General features: G+C 40.6%; 1 protein-coding gene and 1 pseudogene across 1 annotated transcript; one reads left to right on the top strand and one right to left on the bottom strand.

Annotated features, from left to right (window-relative positions):
- Positions 1-585: 585 nt before the first annotated feature.
- On the top strand, positions 586-6,891 carry LOC129822802 (protein shisa-3 homolog). Its single transcript, XM_055881228.1, has 2 exons — positions 586-1,387; positions 3,606-6,891. Exons 1-2 carry the CDS (start codon positions 1,117-1,119, stop codon positions 4,190-4,192), a joined length of 858 nt encoding a protein of 285 aa, XP_055737203.1. The 5' UTR covers positions 586-1,116; the 3' UTR covers positions 4,193-6,891.
- Positions 6,892-9,126: 2,235 nt separating this feature from the next.
- Positions 9,127-24,542, bottom strand: part of LOC129867187 (phospholipid-transporting ATPase IA-like) — a 152,555-nt pseudogene continuing 137,139 nt past the window's right edge.

Genomic DNA, 24,542 nt, shown 5'->3' with positions numbered 1-24,542 from the left:
ATGGGGTATAACAAATTACAGATTATATAAAGACCTTAAAATAAACACACATATTGATTGTTCAACTAGCCTGTATCCCTGCACACTGACTTGGTACCGGTGCCCCCTGTATATAGCCTCGTCATTGTTATTCTTATTGTGTTACTTTTTATTATTACTTTTTATTGTTGCCTACTTGGTAAATATTTTCTTTTTCTTGAACTGCACTGTTGGTTAAGGGCTTGTAAGTACGCCTTTCACGGTAAAGTCCACACTTGTTGTTTTCGGCGCATGTGGCAAATACAGTTTGATTTGATTTTAACAGCTTTCTTATTAGAAGAATGTAGAAAGGTACTGCTCGAATTCCTTTTAGAAACACGGAAGGTTTTTTTTTATTACTGAATTTACATTGATGAATATGACATTTTTCCATTAGCACAATTAGATTTATGAGTTTTTTATTTTATTTTGTATCCTTGTTATGTTTAAGGAAACCGAGCAGCTCTAAGCATTACTGCAACATGCTACCGTCCGCGTGGTGACGCAAAAGCCACGCTCCATCATGAATGCGCACGCCTGATGGTCAAAGGGATGCGTGCGCGCCTATACTGAATCGGTAACAAAACACTACAGATTTCAAATTAGGTTGGACACCATACGACCGTAGCCATCCGTATCACATCTCACGGAACTGAAGAACTATGGATTAATTACTTATTTTAATGGTTTCCAAAAGAACGCTCTGAAGAGAAGAAATGTCTGGGTAAAGTTCAGATACACTCTCGGTTACATATCTGATTGTCTTTGCCTGCGCAATAATTACACGTTGAGAAGAGACTGAAACAATCATTCACCTGGACAAACTTGAGAGTTCAATTCAAGCTTATTTTACACGTGTGACCTGATACTGGTTCTATTTTGGATGAGGAGAGTATATGCCAAATGGATATAAATGCAAAAATTCGTATGGTTGAATTAAAATCAAACGAATGATGACAATTAAAACACCATTGAAACTGTAGGTAATTCAACCGTGGAACTGTTTCAAACCGAATTCATCATGCGAATATTTTAAAGACAAGGTAGGAGTTAAGGAATACTGTGTAGGCTACTGGGTTAAAATAAGGTTTTGTCGGGATGATGCGACTGCTAAACTACCTCTTGCTGGGCTACCTGACCTGGAATCTACGGATATCAGACGCACAAGGGGAGTACTGCCATGGGTGGCTGGACAGTAACGGAAATTACCACGAAGGCTTTCAGTGTCCGGAGGACTTTGACACCATGGACGCGACCGTGTGCTGCGGGTCTTGCTCCCTGCGGTACTGTTGCGCGGCTGTGGACGCACGGCTGGATCAGGGAAGCTGTACCAACGACCGAGAACTGAATAACACGGAGTTTGCAGCGCGTAAGTTTAGACTACCAAAGCAGAGCCTGGCAGGAGTGGACAAGTTAATGCACAATTAACTTCAAAAAAGTGGGATTTCCAAAGATTCAATATAGTGAAATAGTTCACCATTCAATATCTCGATACGCTTTTAATGAACCATGCATGTCACTCAAATGAGAGTGAAGTTTGTTTCACCATTCAGCCTTTTCAGGTCAGTGTCAGGCATGCATAGCCTACCTATTTCATTATAAAAGTTGTTTTGTTTTCAATCAGTCTTAGTTATAGTCTATATTATTAAGATTACATTTAACCTATAAATCCATCATCTTTTTTTAGCCTATTTTTAAATCATTTAGATGGCAAAAATGACATCCATATAATACAAGGGGAGAGGGGGGGGGGGGGTGATCATGCTATTATCTATATATCTATCACAGCCTATGTTTTGTTTTCAAAACCTACATTGTCCTAAGAATCTCATTACAATGTATGTTGTCATTTTGAAACCTAACATAAGCACTAAAACTAACTTTTCATTTAGTTATAACTATCAAGATGCAGAAATGACAGCCCATCTTGATTTACAAAGGAACTCTGTGGGGTGTCAGCACTAAGCAGCTCTGATTGTAAGCATGTGGGGCACCAGTTTTTGGGGGCTTGGGCTTCATGTGACAACCGGTTAGGTGTGTTGTTATCGGCCCCAAAACAAGGAAACGAAAAGTGGGCATGCGATACACCTGGAGTGTTACAATCAAGGCCGGATCAAGAAATCATAGACCCAATCATAGGTTTTTATTTTTATAGAGACCAGGGCTGGAAAGTAGTAGGCTGTGAAAAGAAGTGGATTGATGTTGACCACTATATAAACCATGCAACTTTGTAATAATCCTGCAATCTAAATAATAACTTTGCACACCAATGGCAGAATAGCCTATGCCCTACTGTATCCAAAGGTGACATCAAATCGCCATCAGATGTGTATTCGATACGCCTGTGTAGCAGGGGTTATTATCTTAAGAATTCATTTCTAATTTAAAAAGAAGAGTTTTCATTCACATGGAATTATTTATCAGCATTAGTTCCAAATGTGTAGCATTTATGGAGTAAAACTGAAACATATATAAAAAATAAAAAAAAATAATTACACCAAATCGCTCAATTTAATGGTCTCCCAAGTTGCTAAACCCTATAGGGTGTTTAAAACAATTTCCTCCTTTTTTCTGATAATAATTCAACTTAAAATAATTTCCTCCCCTGGTGCCAATTGCTAATTTAAGGTGTAATCTGAACGTTTAATCTACATTTTGGAAAAATACATTGTCTTCAGAAAAAACGCTTCTGAATGAACATTCGCACAGTAGCCTTTTGCATAGTTCAATTCAGGCCTTAAACAAATAAATATAGAGACAATGACTAACCAAAAACCAAGAAATAAAATTTTGCTAAATGATAGGCCTATTAATAACTACAAAACGCCTGGTTTTGTGGGTTACATGAAATAAAAATATATATAATGCCTTTTAACACTTTGAATACATTGTATTAAGACAGCCTAAATGTAGTTGTTTATTTTTATAGTCGCAAAATAGTTGTTTTTGCAGCACAGTGTTTGTGTAATACACCCCAGTAGTCTTCTTACATTGTATTGTGATCCAGAAACGTTTACTACCAGTATGGCATTAAAATGGGCTATTGAAAATATTTTTGCAACATTACAAAACTATGTCTTGTGAGTTCATGTAAATACATGTTGAATTTTGAGTGGATTTAAGAAGGTAAAGAGTAACATTTGACCTTTGTCTTCAGAAATGTATTTTCTCCTGAATACCTTTCCATAAAAAAGGTGTAATTCTGGATTCTGTAGAAAAATTTATGATTTCACAGATGCATATCTTATTCAATCAAGATGTTCCCATATGTCTGTGCATGTTTGCAATACAGTTTATTACGCACACATATTTCCACTGACTCCAAATAGAGTTGAGTATAAACTCCACTTCTCATTGGCCCTGTTACTTTATGAATACATCCTTCCTAGTTTCCTTGAGGTGAGCACAGGTATGTAAGTGATTTGTTAGGTGTAAGCAATGCTGCCACCCTATTGCTTTCACCAATAAAACCAGTATTCAGATCTGTGATTACTTCAAGGAAGGTAAAGGGGTGCTTTTTCAAGTTTTTAAACAGGTACTCAAGTTATCAAGTGTACAAGTATTCAAACACCTGTTCCTCCTTGCAGAGCCTATCTACGTGCCCTTTCTGATGGTGGGTTCCATCTTTGTCGCCTTCGTGGTGGTGGGCTCCCTGGTTGCCGTCTACTGTTGCACCTGCCTGCGGCCCAAGCAGCCTACCCAGCAGGCTATCCGCTTCTCGCTGCGCAACTGCCAGGGCGAGACCATCCCCATGATCCTGACCACTGCGCCACCCGGCCTGCGCACCCCCTCGCGCCAGTCCAGCACGGCCACCAGTTCAAGCTCAGCTGGCGGGAGCAGCTCGGTGCGCCGCTTCTCCCTCGGAGGTCAGGGGCAGCAGCACGGGTGCTTGGTGTCGGCGTCTGCACCAAGCACCCGAGTCTTCACCTCCACACCCCAGCCGCTACTACCACCACCCCCTCCGCCCCCCTACACCTCCCCTGCAGCCTGCGTGCCAGGCGGCCGCCAGCACCCTCATGCCCAGCTGCAGCTGCACCAGCCCATGCACCCACACCAACAGCCTCACCTGGCCCAGGGCACAGGCTTCCTGCTGCCCCAGCAGTACTTCTTCCCCCTACAGCCGGAGCCCTTCTCCGGCGGGGCTAAGGGCTTTGCAGACTTTGGACAGAGCTGACGGGGCTTCCTTGGCAACGAGGAGGTGGATTACAGGAGCACACTGGGACGTGAGTAGGGTCATGTTCATTAAGCACTAAACGGAAGAAAACAGACCGAAACAACAGGAAGGGACTACCTGTACCTGCCCAGTATGAGTTTGTTTTAAATCAGTGAACTGTACTGAACATGACCCTGGTGTGTTTTGTGGACAGACACAGTCATCGGCTACCGGAAGGACTGCCCTGACATGCACTGCAGTAGGCCTGTTGAATGGAGACTGGGAGACAGGAGGCTGTGTTCAAGATAAACCACGAGAAATCTTCCTAGTCGAGCAGAGTACATGAGAGTATTGTCTCTCTAAATTACAGGAATGGATTTCTGCTCAGAACAGACAGGACTGTTTATTGGTCAATATTCTTTTCAATGTTATGCACTTTTTTATATATACATTTCTATTGTAAACAATATTCTGTCTTCCCTTTCTCTTTTAAACACACTTTGGTTAAATGGTGATGTTAAATTGTCACAACTTTTGTGGCAGCAACATTATTAATAAGTGTTTAATAATATTAATAAGTCTACACATTTTGTTGCGAGCTGTTGGACATTTAATCAAATTATAATTTTGACAATTGCAAGCCCCTAAAAGAGGGGAAGGACTGACACCAAGTGGTGCAGTAGGGTGAACAAAGCCAAAGGATGTACTGTGTGTACAGTGCTCACTGGCTGAACTATAGGTTTGTTTATATTTAATGATAATATTAGTCAACACCAGTATCTAATTAGTATTCTAATGACTAATTCTATGATTGTGAGTACTTGTCATGCAATGCTACAACTAGAAGACACTCAACAGTTGGTCAGTATTTCCGAAAATTAAACCTACTCTTTAGTAATCCAAGATTGAATGGTTGAGAATTGCTTAATTGCTCACTAACGGATATATTTTGTACTGTATAGTACTAACTTCTGAAAATGGCTTGCGACTTTTTCTTTTTTGCTGTTAAAGTCACAATCCTGAGTTTGTGTTTCACCTTTTAGCCCAACTGCAGCCTCCATATTTGGTTTATTAATGTACTACTTAATTATACTGAAGAGAGGGGATGCAAAGATATTCACAAACATTAATGACACATTGAACCTTAAATACAGAAACTACAAGCCAAAATGTTGGCTTACAGATAGCGGAGTCCCCCTTTCTCCAGCCTCAGACATATAGGCAACTGAAACGGTTCATAAAGGCCATAGTCGTTTGCTACCTGTCGCTCAATCTTGCGCCAGACTTCACACGAGGAATGTTGCAACGAGATCAGTCATTGTCAATGCTAAATGATTCTGTCATGGCCACAGTGTTAAAAACAACTGGTCCCAGAAATAGGGAAGAGTTTTGGGTTGGATGAGCAGGTATGGCAAGAGTCCAAAGACTTCTCGGTACCCTAGTCATTTAAGTGTGAAATAAACTTGGCAATCACTGACCTATTATGGCAGATTAGATACAATAGATCATACAGTGGATCATGTTTGGCGCTAGACTGAGTCTTCCAAACAAAGGAAAAATTCCAGCAATTCCCAGAGATGACGCCACAACAATCTTTGGGTATTGCTGTCCTTATTTCTTTTTTTGGAAGGCTCTAAATCTACAATGTTTACACAGACAAGCATCCCATTCCAATAGAAACCTTTGGTAGCACATGCATACTTGCATACTACTCTTTGGAGCTATTTGTGCTATAGTTGCGCAGATGTCAACACATTGTGTATACATTTGGGTATGCTTGGACACTTCTGGTTTTCAAAAACACATAAAAAATTCATCGTCTTTCAGATACTGTATTCTAGATGGTCCTGTATAATACTGCTCTAAATCTATTTGGAACTCAAAGAAAATACCTCACAGATTGAATCTTTTTGAAGTTACATTGACAGTAATCCAAGGACTCTTGTATGAATACTCTAGCAAGGGTACACCTAGTCAGAAAAATATGTATTTCATGAACTAACGACTAAAGAGAAACCATCTATGTTGGTTTTGTGATACTGCTATGATAGTGGATACTTTGTCAATAACAGAGACAAATTATTGTAATTATAACAAAAAGGATATTCTACCACACGGCCCCACAGTAAACCTCAGATCACCAGTCACCAGGGAGTACAACGTCACCATAATGACGACATTTGTTTGTTTGTCACGCATGGAAGGGAACTATGTTTTCCGTCTCCCCTGCCTTTTCCTGTTTAGGTTCTCATTGCTCTTCAGGTCCTGTTTGCTACCACACACATAGGCATATGATTCGATGGGGGAAACAACTAGCTGCCTCCCCTCATTTTGGACGTTTACAAAGTCCGAAATGAAGGATGGCACCTTGTTCCCGACATAGTGCCCTACTTTTGACCAGAGTAGTACACTATATCTAGGGTGCCATTTGAGATGCAGCGTAGACAGCCATAGATTCCATTTCTATGACGGTAGGTCAGAGATGATGACCAAAGGTTGGTTTCCTTGTTTGTAAAGTGTATTTTAGTAGTAGTCCTTCATGGCAGGGAAAGGAAAGGGAAAGGGGGGGTACCTAGTCCGTTGTCCAACTGAATGTATTCAACTGAAATGTGTCTTCTGCATTTAACCCCACCTTCATCGACATCCAAGACATAACACTTACGTTTGCAGTCACAAAATGCAGAACAATCATTCAATGAAAGACCTAAAAATAAACAATAATCAAACAAATTGAAAAGTGATTTTATTTTCTGTAGTGACCAACACTTGAGGGAGAATCAAAGTAGTAGAATAAACCAAATAAGTTTTATTTTTTACATTTATGCAGCCCACAATTATCACAGACAACAGTTTTTGAAAAAGCAACAGTCCAAGCCTTCCATGACCAATTTCACATCAGAAGAACCACATTCAGCATCTGGGAATTATGACAGCAGTTCATAACTAATCAATCGAAACACGAAAGTATAGCATAACAAATACATTTTTACTGATACCCTCACTAAAACCAGAAAAAAACAAAAATAGTTATTGTAAAGAAGAGGTACACTGCACGAGAGAAACAAAAAGTTACAAACATGTACACCCAGAGAAATGACAATAACCAGATAATACCAAAATATCCACCATTGGAAAGGTAACATTGTGCATTGTTCAACATCTCCTGTCAAGCGAGAGACTTAGCGTCAGGGCCCAGGACCATCACGGCTGAGGTCTGGCCACGCAGAGAGCCATGCAGCAGACAGCACACAATCATTATACCTGGAGTCGTGCAGACAGACAAGAGGAGCAAGCAGCGCCATACACACACACGGACAACCATGTATTGCACACTCAGTCACTCAGTCAGTCACCCACCCATACAGATCCTCAAACACACACTCAAATAATGCAAAATAAGACCTGAGGTTCCAAGGGCTCCCAGTCTCACATTAAGGACACAGACATGCATACGTAGAAGTTATCCATAGTAGAAGATGCATATGCAGACGACAGATCACGCACGCACGCACGCACACACGCACGCACGCACGCACACACAGAGTCTGGAAACTGATCTCCCATAGGGAGAAGAGAACAAACATACAGTCAAATAATAAATAAACCAAGCAGTTATTAGAACAATATTAATAACAACAACAAGACATTTAAGAAATATAGTTCTCATCATTCTATTACTCTAGCATTCTTTTGTTTGTCAAAAAAAAGAAGACAAAAATTCATTACAAAGCCGGTCAATGCAAAATTCGTACTTCTCCAAGATAAAAATACAAATTCACAGAATAACTATAGAGACAAAGTAGTTTTGATACTGTGTGGAGTTTTCTGGCAAATGTTCTCTCTCTCTTAAGCTAATGGCACTTATGTTAGAAGAATAAACTCTCTATTCCAAGGGAATATAAGATTGTGAAAGAAAAGTTGCCACATACGGAAATTCAACAGGATCGTCATACAGCCACACCCCCCCAAAACACTCGGTAGAAAGTAACAACGGAACCTTGATTTTATATGTGCCGCACTTGTTACCACATTGTATACACGAGTACAATACGGGGGGTGAGCTCATCTTGCCAATCGAGGGGTAGAGCACTGTTCTAAACTAGCTAACTAGGATATCTTACGCATTCTATCAGGGAAAAAGTCTAGTTCGGCACCATTGTGATTGTTACAGCTGAGTAATGTGTGGAATGCAATTACTTGTTAAAAGCAATCAAACTGCTGTACAACATTTTTGGAAATTGAAGTTTCAGGACTCTATCATTAAAAAGACAAGGCAATTTAGGCACGATAACTACATACTTCTTAAATAAAAAAGAAACATTTAGAAGAAAAAGAAACATGGATGGCTGAAGGCATGAACAAATGTAAGGCCTTATTATACAGAAGATACTTTTTTTTCAAAACGCAAAAGAACAACAAAACAAACAAAATGTCTGTTCTGAAGTGGTCAATTGTTAATATGCTTGGTGGATAATTTTTAAATCTGCATTTACATTTATTTTTTAAATACTTTATCAAAAACAAATCTGGATTATTCTGTCACCAATTAGAGTACACATACCTAAAAATGTTGACAGTTTTTGACAAAATGATAGATTGTTTTGGCTCAATGCTCATATTTTTTCTATGAATATGAAAGGAGGAGATGGTTATACTTCAACACATTTAACTGAGCAGGAACCATAAGGAATTTCAGACCACAGACTCTGTTAAAAATGCAAGCACAGTGCTTATGTCTGCTGGACACACAACTACAGCATAGTGAATACTTTTTGAATGCTTTTTTGTTTCTAGTTATTTTCCATTTTTGATGTACAAGACATCCCTCTGTCATCTCCAAATTCCCGAGATGCTCGGGCTAGGGTTATCTGGAGGCTGCCCCCTTCAGATTCAAATCGCTGTCGGAAAACGACTGTGAATCGTGACAGGCTGTCCTGGCTGAGAGCGGCGTGGTTTCACCACTCGTTGGTCCGCTGTTTGGTGGTGTCGTACGCCCGGATGACCTCAGACTGGGAGACCACTCCGTTCCGCCTTGAGAAAAGGCGTATCCATCTGCAAGCAGAACAGATGAACAGAGTGAGAAACGATGGCTGACACGTTCAAATTCTAACCATGATTAGAAAGACACTTAGTTTAAAGTAAACCATTTCAAAACAAAAACTCGTAAAAATGATTTTAACTGAATAAAAATAAATTAAAGAATGACTTTCTAAATAAACCAAGAATCAACGTAAGTTTCAATTGAATGAAAACAACATTAATGAAAAATAACAACATGCTCCCTAAAAAGCTTGACCAGTGCTAAGCGAGGGAGGGTCAGTCATGTTACCTGACACCTACCATCTTTACTTACTTTACTTATCGCAACCTTAACCTTTGATCCCTTAGCTCACCTTTAGGTCTCAAATGACTTGGTCACTACCTGCAGGCCAGCAGATGAGTTCAGAAGGCCCAGTGAGAGGAGTGCATTGTGGGAATAATATCGCACACGATTATTGAATGGTTTTCGCTCTAACCACCACTCACACAGGGCACAGCACACAGGGAAGGAGAGTTGGGTACATAGAGGGCTTTTCACAGTATTGAGCCGAACCGTGCTGAGCCGAACCAAACCAAGCTGTACCGAGATGGCCTGGTTACACATCCATCATAGTTGCTGAAAGCCTGTTGTAAAGGACAATGTGTTTCGGGTCGGAGCGATACTGTGAAAAGGGCATAGGTGGGGTTTCTAATAGGGATCAGGGGTATGGTTTCTCTACAGGTAAGGAGGCAAAAATAAAATGGATCACACAAAACCGATCCCATCCCCACCAACGAGACAAAAAATAAACTGTTGGCGAAAAGAACAGAAATAAATCAAATCCAACAAACCAAATGAAACCCATTCCATCTGTATTGTCTTGAAGCTTCTATCTAGACTACTAGGCCTACGTAATTTGTACTAGATGGGACAAGACTGTCCATTAGGTCGCATCCCAAATAGTATTTGGGCCCTTTTCAAAAGCAGTGCACTATAAAAGGAAAAAGGTGCTATTTGGGACACACATAGTGTTAGGGGGGTTGTAATAACAGGCAGAGGAACACCAACAGGGAACGATGGAGCACTTTTGTGTTACTTAGTGGGGTTAACGACAGGATTATGTATGTGGATTTCCTGCATCTGGCTAACGTGGAACATGCATATCGAATTCTAAAGAGCGTTGGGATCAGCGGAGTATTTGCACATCCCCAATGCTGAGCTTGCATCCCAAATGGCACCATATTCCCTATGCAGTGCACTACTTTTGACCAGGACCCATAGGGCTCTGGTCAAAAGTAGTGTAGTATACAGGGAATAGGGTGCCATTTAAGACACACACAGAGTCCCCTTCAGAGCTATGTATGGAATCCCCATAATATGGCGCTATGTATCCACATAGGAACTATACTCAATACAAAATGCCTGTCTTGAGTCTTTGGACCAGTGCTGAGAGAAAATGTGTCTCTCTCTCTAAGAAAACAACATGAGGGCTTGCCTCCAGGTCAGTGTGTGAGGCATGTCCTCCACAGGACCAGAGAAGAGAGACCAGCCAACTGCACTTCCTGCTGAGGAGAGACCATGTAGGGAGAGGAGGAAGGGGAGGATTCTGTGTTTGTTTGTGTGTGCTTGTAGTACCATCCTCGTGGGTACCAGAAATCCCCAAAGTCTCCACAAGGATAGTAAAGCAAGGATGTGTGTGTGTGTGTGTGTGTGTGTGTGTGTGTGTGTGTGTGTGTGTGTGTGTGTGTGTGTGTGTGTGTGTGCGTGCGTGCGTGCGTGCGTGCGTGCGTGCGTGCGTGTGTGTGAAAAAGAGAGAGAGGGAGAAAGAGAGAGCGGTGGCAATGGTGGTTTGCGTGCATGTATGTATGTGTGTTTATATACTTGTGTGTGCATGTGAGAAAGGAACTGAGTGTATGTGTCTTCAGCTCCAGGGCCAGGTTCCTAGCCTGCTGGGCCCTGGACTCTGGCCAATGGGGGAAGACTTTCAGCCGGCAGGAGATTTCACACTGATCTGATCCATGCTAATGAACTCCACGGGCCTTCGATGGGGTCCGGCCCCGGCTTACTGATACGAGCCCATTACTGTGTCAAATGGCACCCATTTCCCTACATAGTGCACTACTTTTGGCCAGAGCCTTGGTCAAAAGTAGTGCACAATATAGGGAATAGGGTGCCATTTGGGACAACACCCATCTCCGGGAGCTCAGCTCAAGATGCATGTCTTGAATATACTGGAGGTGCTACAGTACAGTACAGTACAGTACAGCCTCTCGCCACACACTTTCAGAGGGAAAGAATAATGTTCCAAGCAAAAACATATACGGCAAATAGAAATCCAAGAAGGCCAGTTTTATTGCTTCTTTAATCTGCACAACAGTTGTCAACTGTGCTAACATAATTGCAAAATCGTTTTCTAATGATCAACTAGCCTTTTAAAATGATAAACTTGGATTAGCTAACACAACGTGCCATTTGAACAAAGGAGTGATGCTGAAAATGGGCCTCTGTACTCCTATGTAGATATTCCATTAAAAATCAGCCATTTCGGTACAGAGTGAACGGTACCGTATGTGTACAGTAGGCAGACAGTAATTATGCCAAAATACTAACAATAGGGAAGCCAGGATAAATATTTGTGAATCCTCAAGGAGCAAATATAAGCTATACACTGTATACGTTTAGAAGTTATAAACTGTATGACACTGTAAATCATGTGTTGTACATGCTGTGTAAGAAGAAATACAACGAGTATTCAGGAATGTATGGTATTAAGAAAAGTAATTCAGATATCCTAGAGTTATGAGGCATTGTGAAGAATAAAACATAGCATGAGTCCTAAAAAACACCATATTTCCTATTTAATGCAGTACTTTTGACCAGGACCAATAGTGCTCTGGTCAAAAGTAGTGCACTATATAGGGAAAGGGGTGCCATTTGGGACATACTCCTGGGAAAAGAAGGAAGGTGAGAAAAGTGTCTGAGATGGTACAGTACCTCTTCCCGCGCACCACGGCTCCGGGGTCCTTGGACAAGGCTTCCAGCTCCTGTACCTCATCCACCAGGGTCTTAAAGTACACCCCTTCAGACTGTTGGTCAAAAGGAGCAGACGTCACCAACAGGCATTCACAACCACAATTGAATACAACACTATTTGATATTATTATACAGTATTATTATATGCCTATGTACCCAACATCCCAAATCAGTCCACGAGGCTTTTCTCAAACGTTCTGCATAAGACTATATACAGAGGCAAAGTACAGTAGGTGCCAAGTACAGTGCCATCGTAAAGTATTCAGAGCCCTTCACTTTTTCAACATTTTGTTAGGTTACAGCCTATTCCAAAATTGATGCAATTGTTTTTTTACCTTATCAATCTACAGTCGTGGCCAAAAGTTTTGAGAATGACACAAATATTAATTTCCACAAAGTTTTCTGCTTCAGTGTCTTTAGATATTTTTGTCAGATGTCACTATGAAATACTGAAGTATAATTACAAGTGTCAAAGGCTTTTATTGACAATTACATGAAGTTGATGCAAAGAGTCGATACTTGCAGTGTTGACCCTTCTTTTCCAAGACCTCTGCAATCTGCCCTGGCATGCTGTCAATTAACTTCTGAGCCACATCCTGACTGATGGCATCCCATTCTTGCATAATCAATGCTTGGAGTTTTTCAGAATTTGTGGGGTTTTGTTTGTCCACCCGCCTCTTGAGGATTGACCACAAGTTCTCAATGGGATTAAGGTCTGGGGTGTTTCCTGGCCATAGACCCAAAATATTGATGTTTTGTTCCCCGAGCCACTTAGTTATCACTTTTGCCTTATGGCAAGGTGTTCCATCATGCTGGAAAAGGCATTGTTCGTCACCAAACTGTTGCTGGAAGGTTTGGAGAAGTTGCTCTCGGAGGATGTGTTGGTACCATTCTTTATTCATGGCTGTGTTTCTTAGGCAAAATTGTGAGTGAGCCCACTCCCTTGGCTGAGAAGCATACCCATACATGAATGGTCTCAGGATGCTTTACTGTTGGCATGACACAGGTCTGATGGTATCGCTCACCTTATCTTCTCCAGACAAGCTTTTTTTCAGATGCCCCAAACAATCGGAAAGTGGATTCATCAGAGAAAATGACTTTACCCCAGTCCTCAGCAGTCCAATCCCTGTACCTTTTGCAGAATATCAGTCTGTCCCTGATGTTTTTCCTGGAGAGAAGTGGCTTCTTTGCTGCCCTTCTTGAAACCAGGCCATCCTCCCCCCCAAAAAATACTCACTGTGCGTGCAGATGCACTCACACCTGCCTGCTGTCATTCCTGAGCAAGCTCTGTACTGATGATGCCCCGATCCCGCAGCTGAATCAACTTTAGGAGACGGTCCTGGCGCTTGCTGGACTTTCTTGGGCGCCCTGAAGCCTTCTTCACAACAATTGAACCGCTCTCCTTGAAGTTCTTGATGATCTGATAAATGGTAGATTTAGGTGCAATCTTACTGGCAGCAATATCCTTGCCTGTGAAGCCCTTTTTGTGCAAAGAAATGATGACGGCACGTGTTTCCTTGCAGGTAACCATGGTTGACAGAGGAAGAACAATGATTCCAAGCACCACCCTCCTTTTGAAGCTTCCAGTATGTTATTCGAACTCAATCAGCATGACAGAGTTATCTCCAGCCTTGTCCTCGCCAACACTCACACCTGTGTTAACGAGAGAATCCCTGGCATGATGTCAGCTGGTCTTTTTGTGGCAGGACTGAAACTCAGTGGAAATTTGGGGGGGGATTCAGTTCATTTGCATGGCAAAGAGAGACTTTGCAATTAATTGCAATTCATCTGATCACTCTTCATAACATCTGGAGTATATGCAAATTACCATCATACAAACTGAGGCAGCAGACTTTGTGAAAATGTATATTTGTGTCATTCTCAAAACTTTTGGCCACGACTGTACACACAATACGCCATATTGACAAAGCAAAAACAGGTTTTTAGAAATGTTTGCTAATTAAAAAATAAATAAAATGAAATATCACATTTACATAAGTATTCAGGACCTTTACTAAGCACTTTGTTGAAGCACCTTTGTCAGCGATTACGGCCTCAAGTATTCTTGGGTATGACGCTACAAGCTTGGCACACCTGTATTTGGAAGTTTCTCCCATTTTCCCGACAGATCCTCTCAAGCTCTGTCAGGTTGAATGGGTAGCGTTGATGCACAGCTATTTTCAGGTCTCTCCTGATTTGTTTTATCGGGTACCGGTTTTCATTGACGATCTCTCTGTACTTTGCTCTCTTCATCTCTGCCTCAATCCTGACTAGACTTTCAGTCCCTGCTGCTGAAAAACATCCCAACAGCATGAAGTTGCCACCACTATGCTTCATCGTAGGTATGGTGCCAGGTTTCCTCCAAATTTGACGCTTGGCATTCAGGCCAAAGAGTTCAATCTTGGTTTCATCAGACCAGAGAATCTTGTTCATCATGGTCTGAGAGTCTTAAGGTGTCTTTTGGCAAACTCCAAGCGGGCTGTCGTGCCTTTTACTGAGGAGTGGCTACTGTCTGGCCACTCTACCATAAAGGCCTGATTGGTGGAGTGCTGCAGAGATGGTTGTCCTTCTGGAAGGTTCTCTCATCTCCACAGAGGAACTCTAGAGCTCTGTCAGAGTGGCCATTGGGTTCTTGGTCACTTCCCTGACCAAGGCCCTTCTCCCCCGATTACGCAGTTTGGCTGGGTGGCCAGCTCTAGGAAGAGTCTTTGTGGTTCCAAACTTCTTCCATTTTAGAATGATGGAGGCCACTGTGTTCTTGGGGACCGTCAATGCTGCAGACATTTTTTGGTACCCTTCCCCAGATCTGTGCCTTGACACAATCCTGTCTCGGAGCTCTACGGACAATTCCTTTGACCTCATGGCTTGGTTTTTGCTCTAATATGCACTGTCAACTGTGGGACCTTATATAGACAGGTGTGTGTCTTTCGAAATCATGTCCAATCAATTGAATTACCACAGGTGGACTCCAATCAAGTTGCAGAAACCTCTCAAGGATGATCAGTGTAAACAGGATGCACCTGAGCTCAGTTTTGAGTCTCATAGCAAAGGGTTTGAATACTTAATTAAGGATCGGCGTTCCGTCAACTGGACAGTTGTAAATCATGCAACGCGTTATGTCAAGATCGCAGATTTTAGAGAAACAACAAATGTCGGGAAACATGTGTCTTATATCGGCTGAAAGCTTAAATTCTTGTTAATATAACTGCACTGTCCAATTTACAGTAGCTATTACTGTGAAAAAAATGCCATGATATTGTTTGAGGGAAGCTCCTAACAACAAAACACTATTTTCAATGCGATAGGTTTGATAAGTTCACCTCTGAAGGTGAAATGTGTACTTACATTCTGAAATCCTGCTCTTATTTATCATCCAAAGGGTCCCAGAGATAATATCAAGTGTCGTTTTGTTAGATAAATTATTTTTCATATCCTAAAAAGGTCCATATAGCATGCACGATCGATTTTGTATTTCCACTCGTTCAATTTGCAAAGAAAGGAATCTGTGAAAATCTCACGCTAAACATTGTTTCAACGAGTCAAATCAAATTTGTGTCTATTCCTCATAGATCCTAGAAGGTAACAAGACTTCACTATTTCATTAAGGGTGTAGTATATCCTATAGGACACCATATTTGGTGAGAGAGAGACGCCTTCATGGCACGCCGATGACGCGTCACTTGAACGACTATCTTTGTCAAATAAGCACCAATCTTTGTCAAACAAAGCTAGCTAGATAGCCAATGAGCTGGGATTTACGGGAGTATCCGGAAACCATGTATATGTCGTAAAATGTAGCTACTAACCTTGTGCATGCCTTTTCATTTTGGACAAAAATTATAAGGATATTCAGAGTTATGAAGTTATGAAAACTTGTTGTTTTGCAAATGTTGAACTTATAATATGGCTACAAATACTTGGAAAGCTAAATCAAAGTTCACGTATAGAGATTTGACAATATTCTTGCAGAAAAATGGAATATGAATGCGAATGTCTCCTTCACGATTTGCCCAAATGTGCCTGGGGACTTCACACTAAAAGTCTTGTTGTTCACTCATACGTCAAGTTATCCATCTGAAACTTTGCACATACACCGCTGCCATCTTGTGGACACTATTGGAATTACAACCAGAGTGATGGCTATAAATATGACCTTTCTCTTGCATTTCAAAGATGGTGGTATAAAAAGACTGGTTGGTTTTTTCTTTGTATTTTCTTCTACCAGATTTATTGTGTTATATTCTCCTACATTCAATTCACATTTCCACAAACTTCAAAGTGTTTTCTTTGAAATGGTACCAAGAATATGCATATTCTTGCTTCAGGGCCTGAGCTACAGGCAGCTAGATTTGGGTATGTAATTTAGGCGAAAATTGAAAAAAAGTGGGCTATCCCATTAAGTTAATAAGGTATTTCTGTTTAAATTTTTTTATAAATTAGCAAACATTTCTAAAAACCTGTTTTCGCTTTGTCATCATGGGGTATTGTGTGTAGATTGCTGAGCATTTGTATTTATTTAATACATTTTTGAATAAGGCTGGAGGTCTGAATACTTTACCAAAGGAACTGTATATAAAAACCCTATTAGCTTAATTTGCCAGTTGTCTGTAACAAATTGTATCTGCTGTGAGTTGAATTCCTTTGTCTTTCCCAGGACTATTAGGCTGATTAAGATTGAGATCCCTATACTTACTTCAATGAATGATTTAAGTCAGAGTTGTACACACTTATCTATACTTTGAATCGGTCAGTATCTCTTGCTGTAAATCAAATAACTATAATTATTACAAACTTAAGAATTTGTTATTAATCAAACACTATAAATGTTACACCACAGATATCCTATAAATCCTCATAAATATAAATTGCTTGTATATGTAAGTTAATATTATAAATGTTTTTCTACACTGAGTATACAAAACATTGCTCTTTCCCTGTCATAGACTGACAAGGTGAAAGCTATGATCCCTTATTGATGTAACTGGCTAAATCCACTTCAATCAGTGTAGATGAAGGGGAGGAGATGGGTTAAGGAAGTATTTTTAAGCCTTGAGACAATAGAGACATGGATTGTGTATGTGTGCCATTCAGAGGGTGAATGGGCAAGACAAAATATTTAAGTGCCTTTGTAGAGGGAATGGTAGTAGGTGCCAGACGCACCGGCTTGTGTCAAGAACTGCAGATCTTGCAGGTTTTTCATGCTCAACAGTTTCCTGTGTGTATCAAGAATGGTCCACCACCCAAAGGACATCCAGCCAATTCTAAACAACTGTGGGAAGCATTGGAGTCAACATGCGCCAGCATCCCTGCGGAACGCTTTCGACACCTTGTAGAGTACATGCCCGACAAATTGGGGTGCAACTCAATATTAGGAAGGTGCTCCTAATGTTTGGTATACTCAGTGTACAGTTGAAGTCGGAAGACTATATACATCTTAGCCAAATACATTTAAACTCAGCTCTTCATAATTCCTGACATTTAATCAGAGTACAAATTCCCTGTTTTAGGTCAGTTAGGATTACCACTTTATTTTAAGAATGTGAAATGTCAGAATAATAGTAGAGAGAATGATTTACTTCAGCTTTTATTTCTTTCATCACATTCCCAGTGGGTCAGAAGTTTGCATACACTCAATTAGTATTTGGTAGCATTGCCTTTAAATTGTTTAACTTGGGTGAAACATTTTGGGTAGCCTTCCACAAGCTTCCCACAATAAATTGGGTGAATTTTGGCCCATTCCTCCTGACAGAGCTAGTGTAACAGTCGGGTTTGTAGGCCTCCTTGCTCGCACACACTTTTTCAGTTCTGCCCACAAATATTCTACAGGATTGAGGTCAGGGCTTTGTGATGGCCACTCCAATACCTTGACTTTGTTGTCCTTAAGCCATTTTGCCACAACTTTGGAAGTATGCTTGGGGTCATTGTCCATTTGGAAGACCCATTTCCGACCAAGCTTTAACTTCCTAACTGATGTCTTGAGATGTTGCTTCAATATATCCACATAATTTTCCAGCCTCATGATGCCATCTATTTTGTGAAGTGCACCAGTCCCTCCTGCAGCAAAGCACCCCCACAACATGATGCTACCCCCCCCGTGCTTCACGGTTGGGACAGTGTTCTTCGGCTTGCAAGCCTCCCCCTTTTTCCTCCAAACATAATGGTGGTCATTATGGCCAAACAGTTCTATTTTTGTTTCATCAGACCAGAGCACATTTCTCCAAAATGTATGATATTTTTTTGGAGCAGTGACTTCTTCCTTGCTGAGCGGCCTTTCAGGTTATGTCGATAAAGGACTCATTTTACTGTGGATATAGATACTTTTGTACCTGTTTTTTCCAGCATCTCCACAAGGCCCTTTCCTGTTGTTCTGGGATTGATTTGCACTTTTCGCATCAAAGTACGTTCATCTCATCTACTTTCGTATCCTTTACACTCTTTAATGAGGTCATTCCAAACGACACAAATGGGAAGTATGTCCAAGCCCCTTATTCCAACTATTCCCTATCAGCGAAGAAACCTTGGGTACAGCACACGCTGTCTCAAAAAGCCAACTGACGTTTTTTATTTGACCCTTATTTTATTAGGTAAGTTGACTGAGAACACATTCTCATTTACAGCAATGACCTGGGGAATAGTTACAGGGGGAGAAGAATGAGCCAATTGGAAGCTTTTACTCCTGAGGTGCTGACCTGGCCACCCCTGGTTCCTCTCTAGGTTTCTTCCTACGTTCCTACCTGTCTAGAGAGTTTTTCCTAGCCACCGTGTTTCTACATCGGCATTACTTGCTCTTTGGGGTTTTAGGCAGGGTTTCTGTATTAGCACTTTGTGACATCTGCGGATGTAAAAAGGGCCTTATAATTTTTTTTATTGATTGATTGATTGACTGCTCCATGTCTGACTAGGAAGAGGCGTTATACACACACCATACCAGTGGAGAGGGGGATGGAGTAGGATGTACTGTAGCTGACCTCAGACAAAGATAAGGTCAGTTTTGCGTTCAACCCTCCAATGATTGAGGTGAGCAAGTAGCTAATCCTATAGATCTGTGGCAACTTCTAGCCAGAGGGGAGGAAATACAGTAGGATACACGTATTCACCCTTGTCGTCACATTTTCCAGAGAAACATGAGAAGGGCAGAGCAGCTACACATTAAAATCCACTGATATAAGTTCTAAAGGTAGTCTTTTATTGACCTATAAAAAGATGGAGGTCAACTACAGCTGTGTATGTGTACCATTGGAACCATTGCCCTTCATGCCCGTTGACTTGTAGTAGTAAGGACAGCCAACAGAGAGAAAGAGCTATTTGTTATGCTCTATAACCTTCAAATAATAAACACTGTCCCAATGTTTTTGTGTGCAGTATATTCTAAATGCTCTCATTGTCTACAGAGTGCCAAGATAAATCCACAGATGAGACATGAGATAACCAAGGCTCAAATGGAACCATATTCTCTATTTAGTGCACTACTTTTGACCAGAGTCCTATAGAGCTCTGATCACAAGTAGTGCATTGCACTATATAGGGAAAAGGTTGCCGTTTCGGATGCAGCCCTAAGAGTGCATTGAGACTGATATGATATCATTGGGAAAACACAAGCTTGGAGGAAACTCTTCTTCATACACCTCTGATGTAGGCCTACATCTCTCTAGATATCGTAACTCTGACATTTTAGGAGACAGCATCTTCTCCCTGGTCATCAAAAACACACAGATCGTCAGACAACAGTTTGCTGTTTAGACGAAAGTCTCAAAACGCATTGGCCCTGTCGGAACTCCAGGACTCGGGAGGTTCCATTTGGTCTGGCAAGTCAGGGGGAGACAGGGAGGGATACTCTTGCCGTGGGCCGTCCCATACAGTCGTCTCCGCAGGGCTGTGTTTGCTTTGGACCGGCTGCATTGAAACTATCTGTCATTACATGTTAACGAGCAAAACACACGTCCCCTCGCATCAGCAATTTGGGCCTTACAAGACAATGGTCTTCCTGTAATACGAAACAAGCTGGACCCTGGGACGGTGCCTTAGGGCACACGCACACGCACACACACACACGGATCAGTGTGAAAGATATCAAAGAGTCCAGGTGTTCCCAAATGAGCTATTAGAAATGGACTTTAATGTCTGACAAAACATCTGGGAAAGAGGAAATCCCAAATAACTGGAAATCAAAATGGCATTTTCCTAATGTTTGGAATGGTATTGGAATGAATGGAGTTTTATCTATGTTGCCCCGGCAATGACCAAAATACATAAGTTGAGGGAAAGGAACATAGGCGCGCGCACAAGACATTTTCAAGTCAAGTTTGAAGTTCGGCAGAGTCCCGGGTAGAAACCTAGACTTTCCCCCCCCCGTAACATCACTGTAAATATTTTCGTTTTCATCCAGTGTATCACACATTTTAATAGCCGCACTTAAACTCTTGAAAGTATTTTGGAAATGAACTGCGCATATAGGCTCAGCACCTTAAGTACATTAAATTAAGTCAACGAGCATGAAAAATAAACCAGCTTCTAATTTTACAACAAACTTCTGAAAAATACTGTTACAAATTTTATGAACTGCATCGAAGGCCTGACTACTTTGCTAATCTGTAAATTCAACGCTTAACTTCTTGCGACTACAGGGGGTGCTGTTTTCTCATTAGCATAATTGCATTACAGATTAAACGGCTTCCTACTAAATTCTTGCTCGTACAATATGCATATTATTACTATTATTGGATAGAAAACACTCTCTAGTTTCTATAGGCGTTGGAATTTTGTCTCTGAGTGGAACAGAACTCATTCTACAGCAATTTCCCTGACATGGAGTCAGATTTCACACATTTTGGCCCCTGATCTGGAGTCAGTTTAAAGGCCACTGTGAACGCTATCAGGATACGGACACTGCTTACGTCTTCCCCTGGATGCCTTTACGTGATGACGATTTGAATGGTATCGATTGCGCAATCACAGCCCCTATAAAACAAAAACACGTGTAGGTAGGAACTCTTTTCCAGATGCGTCAGGCGCGCGGTGGACACCGACCTGCTCTTTTTCCAAGCATTAGTGTAGCCAGTTATATTTCTCCGGTCATGTTTCTACTCGTTATAGGAGTTAAAAACATCATAAGGTAGTTAATTTAAACCGTTTTATAGCAATTTATATCCGTTTAGTGCGATTTTGGGACATTTATTTCTGAGACACTGTGAATCTCTGGGCACGGTTCCAGTTCATGCCGAACGCAATGGGCATTTCTACATGGCAAGAGGACAGCTTTCGACCAAAAGACGATTAGACCCAAGAAAGGATTCTTTGCCCAAGATTCTGATGGAAGAACAGCTCAAAGTAGGAACAATTTATTATGATAAATCGTGTTTCTGTCGAGAAATGTTAATCGCTTATAACGCCATTTTGTTTGACGTAGCTTCGCTTGGCGCAAACTGTATTGAAAAGTAAGGATAATAAAAAAAATGTAAATCGGCGATTGTATTAAGAATTAAATTGTCTATCAATCGCTGTCCACCCTATATTTTTTAGTCACGTTTATGAGTATTTATGTATACGACTAGATCACTGTCTAATATGGCGCACGACATTGTCTGACCAGCTGGGCAACTTTTGTCATTGTTTAACTTCTTCTGGCTGCAGGGTGAATATTGAAAAAAATGGAAAATATGTGCACATTTTCAAACGGCCTCTTAAAACTTCTTATGGCTGCAGGGTGAATATTGAAAAAACTGGAAAATATGCGCACATTTTCAAACGGCCTCTTAAGAAATTTTTGATCTTCCAATATGCATATATTTACTATTATTGGATAGAAAACAGTCTATAGTTTCTAAAAACGTTTGAATTATTTCTCTAAGTTGAACAGAACTATTTTTACAGCCCATTTCCTATCCAGAATTGAGATTTCCAAAATGCTATGTCTCTCTTTAAGACCTTGTCTATACAAGGTCATGTCACTTAGGACCGTAGAAACACGTCACACGCCTTTATCTGGGTGTAATGCGGAAGTGAGAGAAGAAAGGAGTCGAATATCTCTTTCAGGGGCTGAACACCACAACTTCTTGTGAGACCTGCGCAGTTTAATTTTTTTTCCGGGCGCGAGGCAGAACCTGGACTCGGCTCCTGGAATACGCTCGTTAAAGGTGAATATGACCTCTGCCTACGATATTATTTGATACATGTCACAAAATCATCCTAAAGTATGTTTTTTCAATATACTTTAATTATATTATTGCAATTTATTCTGGACTTTAGATGTGATGCGACGGAAGATTTTTTTGAAGAAAGACAGATTAGCGCCGCACGGCCATTGTGCTTGCTAACCAAAGAGGGAAATATTTCGTTCTGGAACCCAACTAAAGACTGTACTGGACAATGGACCCCGTTACAACATTCTGATGGAATATCAACAAAGATAAGGACCCAATTTGGGATGCTTTTTCATATATCTGTCGAACTGTGCTATGCTAGCGCTTGACTAGAATCAATGCTGCCGTATGCTAGCTAATGTTGTAAGCTAATATAACGATATATTGTGTTTTCGCTGTAAAACACTTCAAAAATCGGAAATATTGGCTCTATTCACACGATATTTGTCTTTCATTAGCTATCCACCATATGTTTTTCTAAAATGTTTTATGAGGTGTAATTAGTAGTTGACGTTGGTGTCTGTATTTTCTCTGGCTACTCCCGTGTGATTTCAGACTGTAGCTATGCTGTAGCAATGATGGGAGCAGTAATGTAAAACTGATTTATAGCTAAAATATGCACATTTTATGAACAAAACATAGATTTATTGTGTAACATGTTATAGGACTGTCATCTGAGGTAGTTTTTTCTAGGTTCTTTAGGTTGGTTCTAGGTTATTTAGGTTGGCTTGTGCATGCTACTTGAATCATAATTCATACATCATAATCATAATCATACGTGTCTGTCCACTTTTTTATTTGGTGGTGAGCTAACATAAATATATGTGGTGTTTTCTCTGTAAAACATTTTAAAAAATCGGACATGTTGGCTGGATTGACAAGATGTTTATCTTTCAAATGCTGTATTGGACTTGTTAATGTGTGAAAGTTAAATATAAAAAAAAAATAGATTTTGAATTTCGCGCCCTGCAGCTGTTGTCATATTTGTACCGACGTCGGGCTTGCAGCCCAAACAGGTTAAGAAATTTTTTATCTTACAATATGCATATATTTACTACTATTGGATAGAAAACAGTCCCTAGTTTCTAAAAACATTTAAATTATTTCTCTAAGTGGAACAGAACTATTTTTACAGCCGATTTCCTATCCGGAATTGAGATTTCCAAATGCGATGTCTCTCTTTAAGACCTTGTCTATAAAAGGTCATGTCACTTAGGACCGTAGAAACACGTCATACGCCTTCATCTGGGTGTAATGCGGAAGTGAGAGAAGAAAGCAGTTGAATATCTCTTCCAGGGGCTGAACACAACATCTTGTAGTGAGACCTGCGCACTTCAAAAAAAATTCTGGGCACGATTTAGAAAATGGACTCAGCTCATGGAAGACGCTCGGTAAAGGTGAATATGATCTCTGGCTACGATATTATTTGATACATGTCACAAAATCATCCTAAAGTATGTTTTTTCAATATACTTTAATTATATTATTGAAATTTATTCTGGACTTTAGACGTGATGTGACGCAAGAATTTTTTGAAGAAAGAGAGATTAGCGCCGCACGGCCATTGTGCTTGCTAATTCAAGATGGAAATATTTCGTTGGACAATGGACCCCTTTACAACATTCTGATGGAATATCAACAAAGATAAGGACCCAATTTGGGATGCTTTTTCATATATCTGTCGAACTATGCTATGCTAGCGTTTGACTAGAATCAATGCTGCCGTATGCTAGCTAATGTTGTAAGCTAATATAACGATATATTGTGTTTTCGCTGTAAAACACTTCAAAAATCGGAAATATTGGCTCTATTCACACGATCTTTGTCTTTCATTAGCTATCCACCATATGTTTTTCTGAAATGTTTTATGAGGTGTAATTAGTAGTTGACGTTGGTGTCTGTATTTTCTCTGGCTACTCCCGTGCGATTTCAGACTGTAGCTGTGATGTAGCTATGATGGGAGCAGTAATGTAAAACTGACTTATAGCTAAAATATGCACATTTTATGAACAAAACATAGATTTATTGTGTAACATGTTATAGGACTGTCATCTGAGGTAGTTTTTTCTAGGTTGTTTAGGTTGGTTCTAGGTTAGTTAGGTTGGCTTGTGCATGCTACTTGAATCATACTTGTGCTGCTCCTACATGTCTGTCCATTTTTTATTTGGTGGTGAGCTAA

The sequence above is a fragment of the Salvelinus fontinalis genome, chromosome 2 (assembly GCF_029448725.1).
Source record: "Salvelinus fontinalis isolate EN_2023a chromosome 2, ASM2944872v1, whole genome shotgun sequence".
NCBI classification, from domain to species: Eukaryota; Metazoa; Chordata; class Actinopteri; order Salmoniformes; family Salmonidae; genus Salvelinus; species Salvelinus fontinalis.
The sequence above is the reverse complement of the archived record's forward strand: the minus strand, read 5'-3'. Positions and strand labels throughout refer to the sequence as shown.

Excerpts from the sequence above, each read along its gene's own strand:
- LOC129822802 (XM_055881228.1), top strand. The coding sequence starts at position 1,117 with ATGATGCGACTGCTAAACTACCTCTTGCTGGGCTACCTGACCTGGAAT. Across the intron at positions 1,388-3,605 it reads TAACACGGAGTTTGCAGCGC|AGCCTATCTACGTGCCCTTT; the intron begins GTAAGTTTAGAC and ends TCCTCCTTGCAG.